The sequence below is a fragment of the Amblyomma mixtum genome, chromosome 9 (assembly GCF_055824585.1).
Source record: "Amblyomma mixtum isolate Tamu chromosome 9, ASM5582458v1, whole genome shotgun sequence".
Taxonomy (NCBI): Eukaryota; Metazoa; Arthropoda; class Arachnida; order Ixodida; family Ixodidae; genus Amblyomma; species Amblyomma mixtum.
The window spans coordinates 96,485,377-96,505,304 of NC_143020.1; the positions used below are offsets into that span (position 1 = coordinate 96,485,377).

A 19,928-nucleotide genomic window follows, 5' to 3' on the forward strand; every position below is an offset into this window, starting at 1 on the left:
CGCTGTCGCTACGTAAACATTACCGCTACGATCATACTTGCGACGTCATCGCTACTATTCATAGCGTTTTCTGTACGCAAATATCATATCTTGGGTAACATATGTGATGTCACCGCTACGTTTTGGAACGTCATATGAACACAAATATCTTGCTGCAAACACTACTGTCATCGCTACTTCCCGGAAAACATTGCCTACTGCCGCGTAACGCTATACCACAGTTCCTTTTTTGTTCTTTAAGCAGTTTCAAATTCTAGAGAATATTTTATTGGAACTTAGAGAGGAAGATCTGATAGATATATAACGCGGTCGTCAACTGAAAATCTCCAGCGCACGGGCACAGTCGCCGTTTAAGTACCACGAACACGACGGACGCAGCTGTTCCCAGCTACTCCTGCCGCGTCTTCGGTGCCAGTCACGAGCGTGGATGCGGCATTCAGAGCACAGCTGCAGCCGCCAAGGAGGCGGCCTCGCGCTACGCAGGCGGCACATACACCGTCGTTGTCGTCTGCCCATATGCTGGAAGGGGGGGGGGCTGTCGTCAGCTGCGCTCTTACTGGAAGCCATGCGTTGCAATCAATATCTTCTTCTCTCTTATTTCCTAAAACCACCTCTTCTTCTTCTTGTCTTCCCGTTGCATTTATGCTTCCTTTTTTTATTTCTTCTTCATTTAATCTCTCTTGTACTAGGCGACGTTCGAGACGAGATCTTGAAGCGAATGGCGTGTGTGCGGGGCAGGACGTAATTATTTTTAATTGCCTGGTGAAGCGACATGCGGGAGGGGGGGCAGCGCGTGGGAGTTGTTCATGCACTTGAGCGCAAAGCGAACCCCTCCCACGCCCGATGGGGTTTTACATTGTGCACACAACGTTTCTTCTTGGAGGGGCGATTTTTGTACGCAAGTCGCGTTGAGACTCGACATTGAGGAGAAAGTTGAAAAGACGATCACATAATGTCACACGAGTAATAGCATCGACTGCTGGGGGTGGGATGTGTCAGGTGGTCATGTCACCCGAGTCATAGCGTCAGCTGTTCAGGGGGTGATTTCAAAAGTTGTCGTATGTCACCCTAGTCATAGCGTCAACTCTTCAGGGGGTGATGTGTCAGGTGGTCTTGTATCACCCTAGTCATAGCGTCAACTGTTCAGGGTGTAATTTGTCAGGAGGTCTTGTATCACCCCAGTCATAGCGTCAACTGTTGAGGGGGTGATTTGAAAAGTGATCATGTGTCACTCTAGTCATAGCGTCAGCTGTTGAAGGACTGATGTTTCAGGTGGTCATGTGTCACCGTAGTCATAGCGTCAGCTGTTCAGGGTGTGATATGTCAGGTGGTCATGTGTCACCCTAGTCATAGCGTCAACTGTTCAGGGTGTAATTTGTCAGGTGGTCTTGTATCACCCTAGTCATAGCGTCACCTGTTGAGGGGGTAATTTGAAAAGTGATCATGTGTCACTCTAGTCATAGCGTCAGCTGCTGAAGGACTGATGTGTCAGGTGGTCATGTGTCACCGTAGTCATAGCGTCAACATTTTAGGGGGTGATATGTCAGGTGGTCATGCGTCCCCCGAGTCTTAGCTTCAGCGGTTGAGGAGAGAATTTGTCAGCTGCTCACGGAGTAACCAAATGATCACGAGCGAGTGACCCATGTGACGCACTAAATATATCCATACATGACCCCAGGAGTCAAATGCATGGTACATTGAATCGGGAACCACTCGAGCCATTCAAAAGGGTTGTTTGGCTTACCCAAGGTCACGTGATCGGTCTTGTGATTTTCCTTGTCTGATGACGTAATTTCGTGCAGACGACGACACTGTGATCTCGCGGGCTTCTGGCATTAACAGCTAACACAGCAAATATATATTTATGCGAGAACCTCCGTGTTGCTGACGGCGTTCCAGCTGTCACTTGCGTGGCTAGCAATAAACGCTAAGATGCTTGCGATCGCATAAGTATGCGTGACCCGTGGTGTGTTGACATTCCTTATATCTTATTGACTTAGTTAGGTGTGCTTCTGGCTGCGCTGTATGTTATTACCAGAGATCCATTCGGTTTGCGTAAGCACTGAAACATTATGTGCGCGTTCATGATTTATGTGCAAATAAGCAGTCACAGTTGTGCTAACACATGGTTTCCCCATGCTCGGGATGTAGTTATGTCGGTAGTAAACATTTACTCTGGTTTATCGACTGGCGACCTCAGCTTTTGTGCATTGGGCACTCTGAGTGCGGAGCAGATATTTCTCCCACATGTCGCTTACGTAATATTTGCAGTGTCTGCAACCCGATCTACTAATAGCGGCATTCGACTCTCCTGAAACTGTGCCACATCGCCCGCTATGCACGTCACGTCCGGAACTATCGTCGAAACTCTCAAATTGCCGAAGAAAGTTTTATCCATTGCTGTTCGCGTTATTGGTTCAGAAGAAGCGACATTACTGTAGACATCAGTACATTATTTTTGCGGTTAACAATGTTCCTGCTGAATGAAAAAGATTTTTTTTACGCGCTCGCCTTTCCTGACTTATTCATCCTACTACTTTAGTGTTTCTTAACGCAGCTCTTGTTTTTTTTTCTATAGCTTGCTACGCGATCACTAACGGGATTTCAAACTTTTCATGCAGAATATAGATTCAATCGCAATGAATATTCTTTGCCGCCGCGGTGGCTCAGTGGTTATGGTGCTCGGCTGCTGACCCGAAAGACGCGGGTTCGAACCCGGCTGCGCGGTTGAATTTCTTTGGGGGAGAAATTCTAGAGGCCCGTGTACTGTGCGATGTCAGTGCACGTTAAAGAACCCCAGGTGGTCGAAATTTCCGGAGCCCTCCACTACGGCGTCTCTCATAGCCTTAGTCGCTTTGGGACGTTAAACCCCATAAACCAAAACTTAACCAAACCGAATATTCTTTAATGCCAACACGGCTCAGGCTCTAAGAGTTCATAAGACTAGGTGCTATCACGTATGTGTGAAGATGATCTGTCACCGAAAAAAAATATACAGAAAACAAACGTTCTTCCGAAATTCGCCGTGCCTATTAGCATGCTACATCTCTGCACCCTTTTGTGCTGGTCCCCAGGCAAATGAGGTATCCCTGAAGTGTCGGCGAGGTTTCGGACGAATTAAATGCCTTCAGGTCCGCTCTTGAGGCCATTACAGCCCGGTCGCACATGGAAACCCTTCTGTTCAGCCTGGATTAAAGTTTAAACCTCCAATTATCTCAACGCATTCAAGGCGGCTTGGGGTCAATGACATCGGAAACTCTTCTAATGCTGAAGCTTGAAAAGAACGGTCGGAACAACTTTGAGTAAACTGCGGACGAATCCAAACATCAATAGAGTTTTAAAAAGCCTCTTCGTTTTTATTTCTTCGTTTCCTGCTAGTTGTTTCCTGCTGCTTCTCTCCAGAGCGTTTTTGTTAGTGAGTTCAATGCCCTCTTGTGGGCCCAGCTTTTGTATGACCTTTTGCATGCTTTATTCACTGTAAAATGACTAAAGACTGATAAAATTGTTATTTACCAAATTGATTGATTGATTTACTGATTTGCAGTTTACTGGTTTGCAGATTGACTCAATGATTTACTGACTGAATGATTTACAGATCGACTCATTGATTGATTGACTTATTGATTGATTAATGAATGTATTGATTGATTGATTGATTGGTTTACTGGTTACCGATTTACTAGTTTACTGACTGACTCATGGATTTACTGATTGACTCATTGATTGATTGATTTTCTGATTTACCGATTTGCTTGTTTACTGACTCAATAATTTGCTGACTGACTCATTTATTTACTGATTGACTCAGTTATTTACAGATTGTCTCATTGAATAATTGATTGACTCATTGATTGATTTATTATTGATTGATTTACTGGTTTACTGACTGACTCATTGATTTACTGATTGACTAATTGATTGATTGATTGATTTACTGACTGACCCATTGACTTATTCATTGATCTATTGATTGATTGGTTGATTGATTGATTGATTGATTGATTCCAAATCAACTACTAGAGTTTTCTGAGTAACTATCGGGCCTTAAACCCTACAGAACCAAATCTATTTCTGAAGAGCACGCGTCCTGTCCCCTGTGTACGCGCGCATAATGTTTTTTTTTCTTAACTTTTTTGCACACACGCCACGTCAAGGGCGGGAGACATTTCTCACTTAACTTTATTAGATTTCGCGACACAATTGAGCAGTCAATTCTCCCTCCTTTTCTGCATACTGCGTTCACAAGAAGCTAGACCGGACTTTTTGACAGCCGCCTTTTTGTTATCCTAATCGAAACGCCTCCATGAGTTAATAAAGAAGATAACTCAAAACGCGAATAAAACATATCACGTGTCGCCGTGCGCCGTTCATCGGAGGCGTAAATTTAGTCTCCCCGTCGTCATGTGTTCTGGAAAATTCTGGCACAATACCAGAGCCCCTGTTCCGCAACGGGCTCCCAAAGCGGTGTTCTCGCTAAAGGAATGTCCTTACTGCAATCGCTGCAGGGCGTCCTCGGCGTTGCAGTCTTAGCGTGTAAGCCCTACGGGCTCACGATCCATCTGACACAGCTATTTAGGAGAGGAGAGACAGCGCAGTCTACCGTGAAGCTAGACCTGCTTAAGCGAGGCGTTCAGCCTGGTTATAGCTGGCCGCGACAGGGAAAGTTAGGTCGCCGTCAGGCGTAGAGGCTGGGGACTAATTCCTGTAGGTCTGCTTTTAGAGCACTGCTCTGGGTGTCGCGAACGACGTTTAGTACCTGCGGTGGAATCTGTAGAGTACTGCGGTCATGGCGAAATGATTTCGAGCAAAATCTTGAGGGTGTCTTTTGTAAAAAAAAAAAAAGTTGGCAATAAAAACAGGTTCCCTTTGTTTCATCTTCATCAGCCTGACTCCGCTCACTTCACGGCGAAGGCGTCTCCCATGTATCTCCAATTAACACTATCCTTTGCCTGCTGCGCCCGCCGTATCCCCGCAAACTTGTTAATCTCATCCGCTCACCTAACTTTCTGCCGACCCCTGCAACGCTTGCCTTATCTTGGAATCCACTCCGTTACCCTTTAGGGACCAGCGGTTATCTCGCCTTCGCATTACAAACCCTGCCCAAGCCCATTTCTTCCTCTTGATTTCGACTAGGATGTCATTAAGTCGCGTTAGTTCCCTCGCAACTCTGCCCTCACCTGACCCCTTACCGTTACACCTATAATTTTTCTTTCCATAGCTCGCTGCGTTGTCCTTAACATAAGCTGCATTCTCTTTGTTAGCCTCCACGTTTCTGTTCCATAGGTGAGTACCGGTGAGATAAAGCTGTGGTACACTTTTGGTTTGGTTTGGTTTATGGGGTTTAACGTCCCAAAGCGACTAAGGCTATGAGAGACGCCGTAGTGAAGGGCTCCGGAAATTTCGACCACCTGGGGTTCTTTAACGTGCACTGACATCGCACAGTACACGGGCCTCTAGAATTTCTCCTCCAAAGAAATTCCAGCCGCCGCGGCCGGGATCGAACCCACGTCTTTCGGGTCAGTAGCCGAGCACCATAGCCACTGAGCCACCGCGGCGGCTGGTACACTTTTCTCTTGAGGGATATTGGTAACCTGCCATTCATCTTCTGAGAGAACCTTATGATTTATAAGACATAACGCTGCCCACAGCACTCGGTACAGACAGCTACAAAAAGGTACAGACTGCACTCAGTACATGCAGGTTATGTTTTAGGCCATAAGACAGTGCTGCGGAGGAAGCACATTTTACTGACCGTCAAAAGATTTCTCTTAATTCGGAAATCTATTTCTCCATTTCTACTCTGTCACGGAAGACAATTTAGATTGACCTCCGCATGAAACAAATGTTCAGCGAGAGCTCATAGCATTATTAGTTTATCTTACAAGCTCCCTGAGGCTTTCCCCTCCCTTGTTCACTTTGTGATGACCTTACTTCATGCCTCGCACTCCTTTAAGTCATTGGCATTTCCCTTAAAGCTGGCACACACTTCTACCTCAGCGACCAGTTTTCCAGCGGATATGTGCTTTGTGTTGCGCTTTGTAGACTCGCCGACGAAACGGCCCGGAGGTCATGGTGTAGCTTCTTTCGTATTTTATGTATTCCACAGTTCGATGGAAATCCGCCTAGTCAGGCATGGGAACATGCCTGACCAAATGGATTTGTGAACAAGAAACCGCGTACGAGTTTCGAAAGGTCTTTTCTTTTCGTCTCCATTTCATTGGATTGTGTTGTTTACAGGCGCTTGTGTAGTTGCGTATACGTTAGGCTTCTATTATTTTCAGTGGTTATAACAATGGCTCACGTTTATTCATCTCAACCATTCCCATAAGCCGAATGATGTCCATTGCAGGACAAAGGCCTATCCTACTAACCTTCTATTATCAGCGCCCTATGCATGCCACTGTCACCCTACCTACAGCTGCGTTGTGCAACACAGTAATACGCTCGACAAGGAATACCTAACACACCGTAGACTTTGCCTACGCTTCATACCGTAATCTCGAACTGCAACTTGAGCTGTAGCAGCAGTGCTCTACACAACGAATTTCCCGCCGAATCTCGCGGTGGTAAAAAGCAGCTTCTTCGACTATAGGTCAGATGTATTCCTGGGTATAGACATAATAAAAACAATAGGTACAATCGTAGAAGACAAGTGCTCTTGTCGAAACGTTGGCAACCATCCTGAAGCTTTCTCCTTCCTTGTTCACTTTGTGAGGTACAATCTCAAGTGTTTACCAGCTATCTCTCTTCGCGGAAAAAAACAAACAAAAACTACACACACCCGTGAAGGGCATCTGGTCGATTACAAACAAAAAAGGGAGTAAATAAGGAGTACTATACTTCTTTACACCTTTTTTCCCCCAATCTTCCAGTGGCTATCTTTCCTGCCGCGCCTTTCTAGATACTGTTCTCGAACAAGGATTCCTTTCCGCCAACATCCAGGCGTGGGTGTTAGAGCGGTTTTGAACAGGTAGAGACGAGCGGAACATAAAGGCCGGACGTGGAGAGGAAGCTTCGGCTCGCGGAAGTGAGGAAGTGAGAGAAGGAAGTGGCGGTGAGGGGGATGGATTCTGCAGCGTTGGGCACCGGGCGTGTATGGCTGGGAGGCCGGCAAGCACTCGATTGCCAAGTGGCACGCCAAGTGTTCTCTCACTGCATCGTGCCACGTTTCTTTCTCCTGCCGGGGCGTAAAAACAGTAAAAAGAGAATAAAACCTAAACAAAAGTCGAGAGAAACCCAAAAGGGAGTAAATACGACAAAAAAGAAATAGAACGATATGGAGGTGTGCGGAAAGGGAAGCACTTCGATTAGTCGGCGTTACCAGGGGCAACGCGAGCGCTTCCACTTAGCACTTAGCGGGATACAGTTATATGATAGTGTGTATCGCATCCTCATCGAATTGAATGTCTCTCTTACGCGCGATCGACATCGCGCCTGGAAATCTGGCGAAAATATGTGCCACGCTCGATTTTCGGAAAGGATTGAGAAGGGAAACAGTGCCCCCTCAGAAAGTGCGCGAAACTGTTGTTTACTGTAACGCTTGGGAACAACACCCCTTACACTCGTCCACAGGGAACTAAAGAGAAAGTACGGGAATGTGTCAAATTCCGCGTCGACGGGTTATGAAAGGTGTGCTGGAGAAATCCAAATATGGCCAGAGTATTTGGTTTCACGCGTTCTGTGTTGTGTTTTGGGTTGTGGGTTGTGTATTGCCTGTTGCCTGTTGTGTGTTGTGTGTTGCCTGTTGTGTATTGTGCGTTGTGTCTTTATGTGCTGTGTATGTGTGTGCGTGTCGCACCTGTTTATTTTCTCCTGTTCGAAAGTGACGCGGTACTGTAGGAGAAACGAGCTCTTAAGGGCCTTTTCGGAGGTGGACGCAGTTTTAGACACTTGCTACAAGCCAGTTTCGACATGGTTGCAACATGGAATGCTCTATTCATGCCACAATCCTCTAACGGTCGCTCAAACACGCAGGACGTTACGCAGCAGCAATATATGAACGTCCATATCGGATCCGGTGAACTAGTCCTCCTTACTGTGGATAGGATTTGAAAGGAAAAGGTAGGAAAGTTTGAGTGGGCAGTGCACCAAACTCGTGTTCCGTGTTCGCGTGTGTTTCGGAACACTCGGCACTGGGCGGGGAATCTAGCTTTTTCTTGAACTTCCATTGATGAGGAAAGTAGCTGGTGAGTCAGGCCAACCCAGCCGCCAATGGTAATGGGGAGAAAAGGTAAGGAAAGAGCGGATGGAGAGTGTGCGAACTTGGGATCCACAGTAGCGAATTTTTCGAAATAGTTGACACTTCGCTGCTTCATTGGTGCGGGAAAATCATTGGTAGCCGGCGAGCAGGTCCGTCCGGCGGGGGGTAGGATTGAGGGGAAAGAAAGGAACGGAGAAATGAGTGGACAGACTGCAAAGTTCCTATAAGCCTCGACTACGCGTTGGGAAGTGTTTGGGAGCAGCTGAGGCATTGCGGCGAATGTTGCAGCTTCGTGAGCTTCGTGTTGAGGATAAAATATAGAAAAAAGGGGAGAAAAATACAACTGAGCAATGTATAAACATGATTTTCGTGCTAGCTAGTGCATTGGTATAGGCGGTGAGCCCGTCTGCCGTGCAAGGGACAGGATGAGGGAAAGATGGTGCGTAAAGCCCGACTGGGCAATTCACATTTTCGGGCATTGCGCAACAGTTGGAACAATGCGGGGGATTTTTCAGCTCATGAGGCACTACTTGCGTAGGGTCATATTCGTATTAATTTGAGCCTGTCTTACGAACCTTCTTTATCAAGAAGGTGATATGATTTGATCCAGTGTAGCCGCATCTGGTAACCCTGAATACGTTGTAGTGTTTGTTCATAAGATGTTTTTGAAAGGTATACGACTGCTTTTTTTTTTTTAGACTTTGTTCTCTGAACTCTGCTCACGTAATCTGAAGAAAAACGATGAGCATAGTTACGAGTGAATCCTGATAAAGAAATAAAACCACAGAACGCGCTTTGTCATGGACGCGCATTCGTTGAGGTGGAAACATTTCGGTTCCCACTGTCAAAAGCTGTTCCCTCAAACACTGCATGTTTGGTTGATTAACTGATGAAACAATAGTGTTGGTTTGCAGAACAACACGTTCGGTAGTTTTTCTTTACAATAGTGGACAGGTCTTCTCTGGAAGGAAAAAATGAAACCATTCGTTTTTCCAAGCGCGTTATCTTCAGTCCACTTCCAGAAGATTTCGCGTCTGATAGCAACGGCAGTTATATATTTATTTATTTATTTGTTTATTCTTTTTACACAACCTGTTTGTAATGCTCCAAGGCATAAATCATCCGTATGATGTGGTACCTGACGACGTTGATCGAGGAGTTGATACTTAGATTTTGCCGCCGCGGTGGCTTAGCGGTTATGGTGCTCGACTGCTGACCCAAAAGACGCGGGTTCGATCCCGGCCGCGGCGGCTAGAATTTCTTTGGAGGAGAAATTCTAGAGGTCCGTGTACTGTGCGATGTCAGTGCACGTTAAAGAACCCCAGGTGGTCGAAATTTCCGGAGCCCTCCACTACGGCGTCTCTCATAGCCTTAGTCGCTTTGGGACGTTAAACCCCACAAACCAAACCAAACCGATACTTAGATTTTATCTTATTTTTTACACCATTTCATATACTTCATGTCAGTAGGATCAGTGAGGTCTGGAAAACAAAGATAGCCGGTTCATTGGTATGATGCCTCACACTTGAATAATTCTTTCAACCGGAGTTTTCTTTGCTTCTATATTCTTTGTCATCTGTGCTATGCTTTGCGCTTTGTGCTATACATGCGCTTGACAAAGAAAAGTGACAAATGGACGACTAGAGCCAGGCTTCATACCGTGAACAGTTTGATACAGAAACCATAAACTGAGAAATTGAACGACACACACGGGCTGACTGCCAAACAAACCTTCATTCCGAAAGGACTAGTAACTACAACTTTATTCAGAGTAAAGTTCTGCACTTTTCGAAGCATTTCATTCATTAAGCACCGCTAATACATCTTTGTATGAAATTCCGTTCTTTCCTTGTAAAAGTGCTGTCGTCAGTCAGCGCTTGTGTCGTTTACAACCCCTGGTTTGGCATTCTGTCTTGTGTGCTCTGTTGCCAGTGCAAAGCGTCAACGCATGGTACGTGCGTGGAAATATATATGCATAAATATAATTCCTGAAAGGATGAACTGGCTAAAGAACTACTGCGCTACCATATTCACACTAAGACGTCGCTATTTTGGTTCACTGAGTCTCCGGTGGGCTATATTCGTTTTGTATTCGAAGCGATACGCTGCATTTTAAGTGAAATTCTTTACAACGACGATGAAACATTTGCGCTCTACCTTAAAAGAGCAGCTCCTTCGCTTGTACTTCGCTCAGAACTTGGAAACCGCTTTCACAAAAAGCACTCATACATGGAAAAGGGTCTTAATGCCAAAGGCAGAAAGAGGTCTGAGCAGCTGTCTCGCAGAGAGACTTCTGAGAAGGAACCAGGAAGCGAGCAGTTCTTGATAGCAGTTCTACACTGTTGACGGAGTGTAGCTCCAGGGGCATGCACTGAATACCGCTATCGCCACAACTGAGCAGTAGGCGTTCCAGAGTCATTCGTTGCCTAACTCAGCTTTGAATTACCGTTGGCACAAGTTACGCCGCGAATGCATGCCATCCGCCGATCGAGGAAGACGGAACACGCGCGACAAATATGTGTTCCATTTTCCTCGCGTGCCATAAAATATATCAGAAAACTTATCTTCGCCACAAAAGAAAAATAAGGACTAACGGAACCTCGCGTTCGAAAACCATCGGCGAGGAGTCGTTGGCGTGTACTGCCTTTCTGTCCGGGCTTTTTCTGGCGCCGATATGGAGGCCGACGCAGGAAAAAGACACGCGCGTCGGCAGTAACAGGCCAAACACGTCTGTGCAATGTTTGTTGACACAGTCGCGTGCGCGAGTTTACCTATCGAGCCGGCGTCGGGTGCAGAAAAAAAAAATAAAGTAAAAAACGAATTTCCCGGAGCGGACCAAGCGAGCCAAGCTAGCAGCGCGTTTCCGCGCTTTCCCACTAGATGGCGCTTCAAGCGCGAAGAGAAGCGAGCGACGGGCGAAGAAAAAAGGCGGGAGAAGGAAAGAGGAAGCGCGCGGAAACGGCAGTCCGTGATTGGAGGGCGAGGATGTCACGTGGGAGAGAAGATTGAGAGGCAGCGCCCCGTAGCGGCCGTTTCTCGCAACATACTCTCCGAGGGCGTGTATGGGGAGTAGGGGAGAGAGCGCCTGGCTCTCAGAGGGGCGCCGCCATAGTGCGAAGGGTGAAGAAAGGGAAATATATAAGCGATCCAGTGCTCCGGCGTCGCTCTTTCACGGAAAGAAAGAAACGCTAGAGAAGAAGAAGAAGCAAAGAGACGTAGGAGGAGGAGGAATCGGCGCTCCTCCTCTCCACCGAAGGGATAATCCACGGAGTCCGCACCTGAGTTGGAGCCACTGGCGCCGCTGGCGTTCGCAGCGCCTGGTCACCCCCACAAGACTTTCGACTCGAAGTCCGCGCCTTTCTCGTAGTACCTTACACAACAAGCAAAAAAAAAATCATACTCCAAACGGAAGGTCCAGCACCCTTTCTCCGCTGCTGCCGACCGAGACGACCAACTAAGCCGTTCTTCATATCCCTTCGTTCGCCCCCAAGAACCTACGCTTCGTGTTATTGCTCGCCGCTCCAAGTTTGTTTTCGTTCCTGCTTTCCCCCTTGTGAATACCGACAACCCCGAGGAGCCAACCCCTTTACCGGAGGTGCCCACGTTCTTCGTGTCAGTCCAAGCCGCCTCAACACACCGCATCTCACCCTAGGCCCGAAGCTGTCAGCCCCGTCGTTCCGTTTGTTCTGCATCGTACAACTTCGCCAGCACCGTCGTCACCGCAGCACGCGTGAATGCGTTCCGTGTTTGCTTCAGCGGCTGTTACCACCACCGCCTCCACCCGGCCGAAAACGCCGTCGCCCGCACCCGAGAAGTCTGTGTCATTCGTTTCCGGCCGCCGTGCGTTCGCGCCAACGATTTTTCTTCGGCGTCGCTACGCTCACAGCGCTGCTGCCTTGACGCGCCCGACGTCGAGGTCGTGGTAGTACCGTTCTTCGTCGCAAGCCTGTGTGGCTTTGTTGGCCGCTGCGACGACCACGGGGCCCCGCCGGGACGGAAGATTGAGTGAGTCTGAAGAGTGGCCAAAAGGCCATGAATCGAGAGACCGCGCTGTTTTTCCCTTTCTTAATTCCGCTGTCAAGTATCGCTTGTTCTCGGGTAGTATCAACATTAGCCGCAACGTGGCTCTCGACCACTCGAATAGCTTTTCATCGCGTGCACGGGAGCGGTGCAGTCAGTTTCTGTCTCAGCTTCGCGAGACGGCCTCGTGTCGTCACCTATTCCGCGCCCTGTCTCCTTTCGCCCAGCAATACGCTTTTATCGGAGAAACTTTCTGGTGACGCTGCCTACGGCTTTTTGTCCCGCGGTGGGTCCCGGATGCCTGGCCCATTTTTGAGGGCCGTCTTCTTCTCTCTCGCTGATTCTTATATACACGCAGTATAACGTCATTTCACCCCTCACCCACTGAGAACTTCGTCAGCCTCACATTCGCGTGAGAGTTAGTCTAGGATGCCCTTTTCTTCACCGTTATCGACTGACCGCTTTGTTTCTTTTCTTCGCGGCACTAAACTAGGTCACGACCTTGCGTATACGCTATTTGTATTTCTCGAATAATTTCATATCGTTCGGCGTACGTGTTCTCAACACCTAAGCCGCGCACATCTAACTAAAGGAGTGCTAGAGAAGCGAGAAAAAAACGGTGTCATTTGTAGCGAGAGTTTTCGCACCAGAGTTGGATAGATTTCATCCGCAATTTCACATCCCCCGCCATAAGGTGCCCTTCTAGAGTGACGTGTGTGTTTTGTGATGTACGTCGCACCGATACCTATACGCAGCACAGCAGTTTCTTCCTACGGCGATAGTGTAGTAGGCCACAGTTTCGCTCGCTCCCGCGACAATAAAAGAAACGACAATAACGAAAAACTATCATATACATCGTATACTATACAGCCATATATATCTTCCCGTGATCGTGGATAAGATGGGACCACAATGCCGTACTCTTTCCAGTCGCTACCGTGAGACCAAGCGAGCATCTATCTCGCCAGCACTACAGCTCCGGCCAACTCATCTTGTCACCCGCTGTTTTGGTTAGACGCTATTAGCAGGCTCCCCTCACTATTGCCTTGAGACGCCGCTTGTGTCGCTGTAATCAGTGCAGTACTTTCGTTTCGAGACCGATTTGGTGTGCAAGTGTCAGTCAAGTTTTGAAAGGATAGAAGCACGTGACGGTTTTGGTGTTGAGGATCGAATGAATAACCCGGTGAAAGTTTATGCAGTGATTAAGAGCACCAGTTAACAGTTTCGCTTCTCCCAACGTGCTTGAACCGGTTTTTAGTTGAAAGAGTTTAAAACCAAGGGCATCATCACCGCCATTGACAGGTGTGCAATCTCTTGGCACCGTAAAAAAACAAAAAAAAAACAAGGTGCAGTAACACGTCTTTTTTAGGTTGTGATGTAAGTTGAAACAAACAAAACAGAAAAATAATCTAGCTTTACTGAGGGGATTGCGCGTAAGCACAAATTAACCCAAAGCAGATTGGCGACCGAGGGGAAGATACTTTTTTTTTTTGAGTCACACTTCATAAGAACAATTTTAGCTAGTTCGCACTAAAGAGTTCAGTATTCGTGCATTCAAGAAAGAAGAGAATAGACAGGATACAAATCAATAAACAGCAACGTATAAATCCCTTTTAGGATCTCACCTACAGGTTCTAAAAGCTCAGCCAAGTGACATTCTGGCAGCTTAGCTTGAAAGAAAGAACGAATTAAAAAGGTTCATTTTGCCACATGGACTGCAACTGACAGTACATGTCAGCGTGTCGCCTGTTTGCTTCAGTGAGCCCGAAAAAGACGTCTCCAGAGTTTCTTTCTTTTTTTTGACGCTCACTTGAGCTGTATCAGGCCTTGGCGTTTTCTCCGACACGTGGCGACAAGATCTTGTTATACGCTAACAAAATTGTCTTCGTCGACACGCCATGCAATAGCACTCTTTCCGCTTAACTCAGTGCCAGATACTGCCTCGTGTGTTGCGTAGGCACTTAAATTGAATTTCGTGTCAATGCATTTTAGCTGCATTCTTCTATATCCTGACTTTGCTTAGTCGAAACGTACCAATATATATAATTAGTCCCTCGTCAAAATTTTAGGAAGCAGTTGCGCTCTTATTGCGCGGCATTGTCGAGTATGACATCCGTGAAGGCCGGTAAAAAGAAAAGAAAACAGTCAGCGCTTTTTTCTTTGTGTGTCACGTAAAAGTAAGGGGTTTTTTTTTGCCTCAAGGAATTTAAAGTTTAGGTTTTGTTCCCAGGAATAGTGCCAGGTCTTCATTATGTCACATTAAAGAGAACGTCTCAGCTTTCGAGCGGCTGAGAGCAATGCTACTTCGAGGAAGAATTTCTCACCCGAGTTCATCAAAATCACGTGGAATATTACGCAGTCCTTTACCCTATGGTGCTAGATCCCCTGCATATACCACAGGTCAGCTGAGGTAGGGAGGCATCCTTTTTTCGCTTGCTATGGAATGGAACGAGCAAAGGAAAAGCAAGGAAATAGAGTATAATTCTCTTCGAACGCAGTTTGCCTGCGCAACGAAAGAACGTTAGTAGGAAAGAGGTGGACAAGAGACGTTTCTTTTGAAGGATTTTTCCCCCCAAGACTAGTTACGTCGCGGTTACAAAAAGAACGCTAGTGCTACGACGAGGAACTCATCGGTGCTAATACACTGCGAACCTCTTAGTAGAAGAGCTGAGCACACAGTGTTCTTCACTGTGGCGAAGAGGAGAGTGTCGTGACTGATCCTCGGTGAGACCGCTCCACCAGTAGAGAAAGCCGGGAGTGCTGGATCACGAAGTTGCGCAAGACGTTGCCGCGCCGGTGGCGGGTGGACGGCCGGCCGCCTACGGCTCCGGGAGCCGGGGCGCGCCGGAGTCCCCTTCCTCGGCGACCGCGCCGCCCGTGGCCTCGTGGCGTTGTACAATGCAGAGGCTACGGGAGACCTTCCGGCGCTCCAAGGGACCAGCCATCGAGTCGCAGCTGCCCACGTCAATGAGCCTCGAAGTGCCGAAGCAGGTTCGCTCGGCCAGCTTCGACGAGATCCGCTTCAAGAAGGAGCACGACCAGGATTCGTCCTCCGGAGACAATCTCCTGATGGTCCCGTCTACAAGGAACCAGAGGTCTCGTTCGTTCGACTCGGCGACCACGTCGTCGTCGTCGCCTACTTCGGCTCCTGTTGCGACCTCGGCGTCTGCACCGCCTTCCGCGGTCCCCGCCGGCATGGTCAGCACGTGTGGCAGTGGCGGGGGCATCGCCTCTCTGCCGGTCCCAAGCCCTCCGGCTTCGGTGGTCGATGCGCCGTACCAACTGGACGTGCCCAAGTGGAGGATACTGCGGCGCTCTTCGAGCGACAAGAGCCAGTGCTCGGCGTGCATACACTGTCAGTACATGGACGAGTTCAGCCGCAACACCTCCCGCAGCAACAGTCCCCCCGAGCGTTCCCGGTACTTCAGCTCGGGCTCCGAGACTCTGGAAGAGAGTGAGTCCGAGAGTGCCGCCTCGGCGCGACCCGACGAAGAGCAGGCGACCGACCCCGAAGAGGACCTGCTCGTGTCGCCGACCTCGTGCGGTCTGATGGTGACGCTGTCGGTGCCGGACTCCGGCCATAGAGTGAGTCTGGGCGGTGACGCCGGGGTGACGGTGGTGTCCCTCCAGGTGCCCCAAGTGGCCAAAGGCCGGTCGGCCTCGGTGGACTCGTCGTTCCTTCAGGTGCCCACCCCCGATCCCGACCTGGACCCCGACCTGGCGGCCAAGGCGCATCGCTCGCGCTCTGTGGACATTGTGTTACCAACGGGGGCCGAGCCACGCTATGCTCTCTGTCAGCCCAAGGAGCGGGGACACGTCAGGTACGTCACCTACACTTTGTTTGTGAATGCGTCCTTTGTGTGGTGCATTCAGCCCTGATTTCTTGCTTTTCTTTCCGCGTTTGTGGCTGCTCTTTCACTGTGGTCACCTCAAGGAAGATCAAAGCACGCGCGATCATTCTCATTTTCAGGAATCGAACGAAGAGGTTCAATGCTTTCTGACGGAGTTTCTGCAGCCAGAAATTTGATGGCTGAGTGTTGGCGTCTATAAGGTGACCATGGCCAGCACGCGCCAGTTGTCGATAGGGGCATCATTCTGTCCGCGTTTCACTGAAGGGATGAAAAGGTGCAGGTGTCCACAGAAGTTTTCGGGACACGAAAATTACAAAACTTAATTTTTGAGCAGTTTCAGCAAGCATCCACGAACCGACGGATGAACTCTATACTTTCCTTCGCGAACAACACAATGCACTTAATGCCGGGCTGTGCCTCTACGTAGCGAAAACGTAGAGATTTTTTGTGATTTCGGCGTTCCCAAAACATTTGGTGGACGCCTGTACATCGCTTCACGTTTGGTTAGAGACGTGGTGTACCAAGTAATGTAGCGCCGCGGTGGTTCAGCGGTTATGGTGCTCGGCTGCTGACCCAAAAGACGCGGGTTCGATCCCGGCCGCAGCGGCTAGAATTTTTTTTGAGGAGAAATTCTAGAGGCCCGTGTACTGTGCGATGTCAGTGCACGTTAAAGAACCCCAGGTGGTCGAAATTTCCGGAGCCCTTCACTACGGCGTCTCCATAGCCTGAGTCGCTTTGGGACGTTAAACCCCATAAACCAAACCAAACCAAGTAATGTCATTTCCCTGGCTATCTTCCGACGCTCGGGGAAGCGACGCTGTACCCCATTGCAGCTCCTTTTGTGGTTCTGTAGCTCAACTCTCGGCGTTTATGGAGTATTGTGGGGGCTTTACCCTCATGAAGCAGCGACCACTAGTACCGCATGTAGTTACAAATTAAAGTAGGTTATTAACGCTGACATTTGCTCAGCCTAATTTCTGTTCGCAACCTTGGTTCAGAACGCATCTCAGCACCTACCCCTCGAGCTTCCGCTGAAATTTATCCCAAAAAATAGAGGTGTGGTGGACGACGATCATGTCTCATATTAGCGCTTCGTCGACGTTAATGAGACCTTCCTTTTGTGAATGAAAATCATGGACAACGCCTTCTCGCTCCCCAGAGCTCATCGTTTAACGTAGTTGGCTTGTCGCGACGCTGATGTTTTTTTTTTTTTTGCAGACTAACACGTCGTCTCCGACACAGAATTCATTGCTGCAGTTTGTGCATGTACAAACTGTCCATATATATCAAAAATGAAGCGTAGTATATCAGATACATGACAGCAAGCTCGCCGTAATGAACTCCGGCTAAGAGCGGACAGTTGCTTTAATGTCCTCTGTCGTGGTAAAATTATAACGAGAGCCAATAGTAATAATACATCGATGTCTGTGAAGCAGGAACCGCGAACTCATTGTCGAAGTATTCAGGGAGGTCTGTGTTGCATCACCTGTCGGCGAAATGAATGGAAGCTGAATTCCATCGCCTCATTGTTTAGACCGGTACATTGTGTAGAAAGACAGAAGGAGAGCACGGGTGTATATAGGGACGATAATTTATACTCGCAAAATGAAACTAAAAGCTACGTAAATAATCGTTCTAGATTTAAAAAAAATTGGCGCTGCGGTCGCTAATGTCCTGTACAGGTACGGATAAGTGTGAATGGCGCTGATGCAAGGATTAACAATAAATTGAAGACTTTTTTTTCCTCTGCTTGCTTATCACAGCACTCTCGAGCATGAGCATGCCACGAGTAGTAAGTCCGAACAGAAGGCACCCACTCTTCAGAATGTGTAGACAGTGGGATGCACATTTAAAGGGAACAGCTGATTAATATGTCAGCATTGATGAGGGCTCACATCTTGTGGGTGGCCGTAGTAGCTTTTTTTTCTGCTTTGCCTTCATACGTTACGCAACATGTTTGGCACTTTTTCCTGATAATATTTGCTGCAGTTACGATACAAGTCATGTGTTTCCTTTAAGTATGGACTGTACTGTAGATTCAGTACAAGTCGCTGATATGCTCCCACTTTCGCTACAACTTAGATCCTTCATAAGCCGAAGTTGTCGGCAAAACGAAGATTGACACGTGCACCAGCAGTTGTCTTATGGGCAAAAAAGAGTCTTTCGGTGAAAGAATTTTTGTCCGCTCTCTGTGCTCAATAATATTACCAACAATTAGTCCAAGCCCTTCAAATAGCAGACACTTCTATCTACTGTCTCGTTCCCTTTTGGATACGCTGCCAGAAATGCACTGCAACTTCAAATGTTTCAGTCTTCTGCTTTCTGCGAATTCAGCTTTTCAATCTAAACAAAATCTCTAGATGTGGGACTTTGGGCCTTCAAAGGCCAGCCGCATAATATTCCCCAACCACCTACGTCTCAGCGCACTGTGTTCGTTTTTATTTTTTTATCATGGCCTCCAACGTTTTCGTGTTCTTTTTTTCATTTGGCAAACTTCAGCTTGTGTCAAAACCTCTGTTTACGACGTCACAGAGTGCCCTTGTCTTATCTTCCCCATATTGGCTGTAATTTTCGGCTGGTCCCTTATCTAGGCCAGGCTTCGGCTAATAACAGCTGCCCCGCTTGAGAGCTGAGCAAACACGGGGTGGCCGTGCCCTGCTCCTAATTCGATGACCCTCACCGGGCCCCGCTATTCCGAACGCGGAAAGGAACCGCAGCTCTTCTTTCTTTCTCTCTCTCGCTCATTCTATCCTTCTTTGTCTTTTTATTTTCTACCTCCTTAATTCTTACCTCGTCGCTACACCGCTAAGTGCACGCCGGGTGACCACAAGTTCGTTTTTTTTTTTTCGGCCATATATTTCTCTTTTCGACACCTTGGAAGGGTCGTTTGTATACACTTAGCACGTTAGCGTGGCTGGAAAATCTCGTATCTTTGGTCGTTGTTAGTTTAAAACAATGATTTTATTCCTGACGGTAAATTACGGTGTACGACTGATTTAGGGAGGACAAAAAAAGGAAACGTACGGAATTTGTGCGTAAGCTCATCATGGGCTTCCTTTCCCGCGGTCTTACTCTCTATAGGCTCAAACCCTCAGTTCACCCTCGGTAGAGATAGGCTAGTTAGCTGCAGGGAGATTACGCAGAGGTATCGGCTCAGCAGGGTAGAATACGCGCCGGCAGATACGAAATTAAATAGGAATAAGGAAAACCTCTTGAGACGATTACAAACGAGCACTTATCCGAACCCAGCTTGACTCAGCCAGTGGCACCCGGGACAATTCTCAGATAGATGTCGGTTATGTCAGAGTAGGGCAGATCTCTTACACATTGTTGGACATGTCCTAGAACGTACGACATACGCGAAGAAATTAGGACAGAGGATCTTTGGGAGAGCCTAATGCACAGCCCAGGCTTTCAGACTCTGCTGATAATTGTTCGACGGGCCGAAAATGCCGCCCGGGTCCAAGGACTCAAGGCCGTCGTCTAGGCGGATGGGCTGAATCCAATCCTGTATCTGTTGGAAAACAAGTTACCTAATACTACTACTGGTAGTTAAACAAATATATTGAAGAATGAGCAAACGCGTGGACAGACCTGTGCGACCGCTATTCCCGCCTTCTCGGTATTCGTGTTAGTTTGCAGTAAAAAATGTGATCTTCCATATAAACAGAGCCGGCCATATGTAAACACATCCAAAAATGAGCTATTCTTTTATTTGCGTTTCGATTTATGGTCCTTTTGTAGTCTTTCTGGCAAGACATGAGTGTTCCCATGAAGTTTTTTATAGGACAATAGCAGGTCCAAACCAGGAGACCTAACGTCAATTAGAGGATGACAAACCGCCGTGCCGAAAATTG

General features: G+C 47.8%; 1 protein-coding gene across 2 annotated transcripts in view; it reads left to right on the top strand.

The window, feature by feature from the left end:
* The first annotated feature begins 5,564 nt into the window (after positions 1 to 5,564).
* rdgA (retinal degeneration A) overlaps positions 5,565 to 19,928 on the top strand; it is a 282,782-nt gene continuing 268,418 nt past the window's right edge. For both annotated transcript variants that reach the window (XR_016285668.1, XM_089560843.1), the window contains exon 1: positions 5,565 to 16,041. Coding sequence is in view for 1 of the 2 variants with exons in the window: in XM_089560843.1 (XP_089416969.1) it covers positions 15,119 to 16,041 (923 nt within the window). In the remaining variant the exon portion in view is untranslated. The remainder of the gene's footprint in view (positions 16,042 to 19,928) is intronic.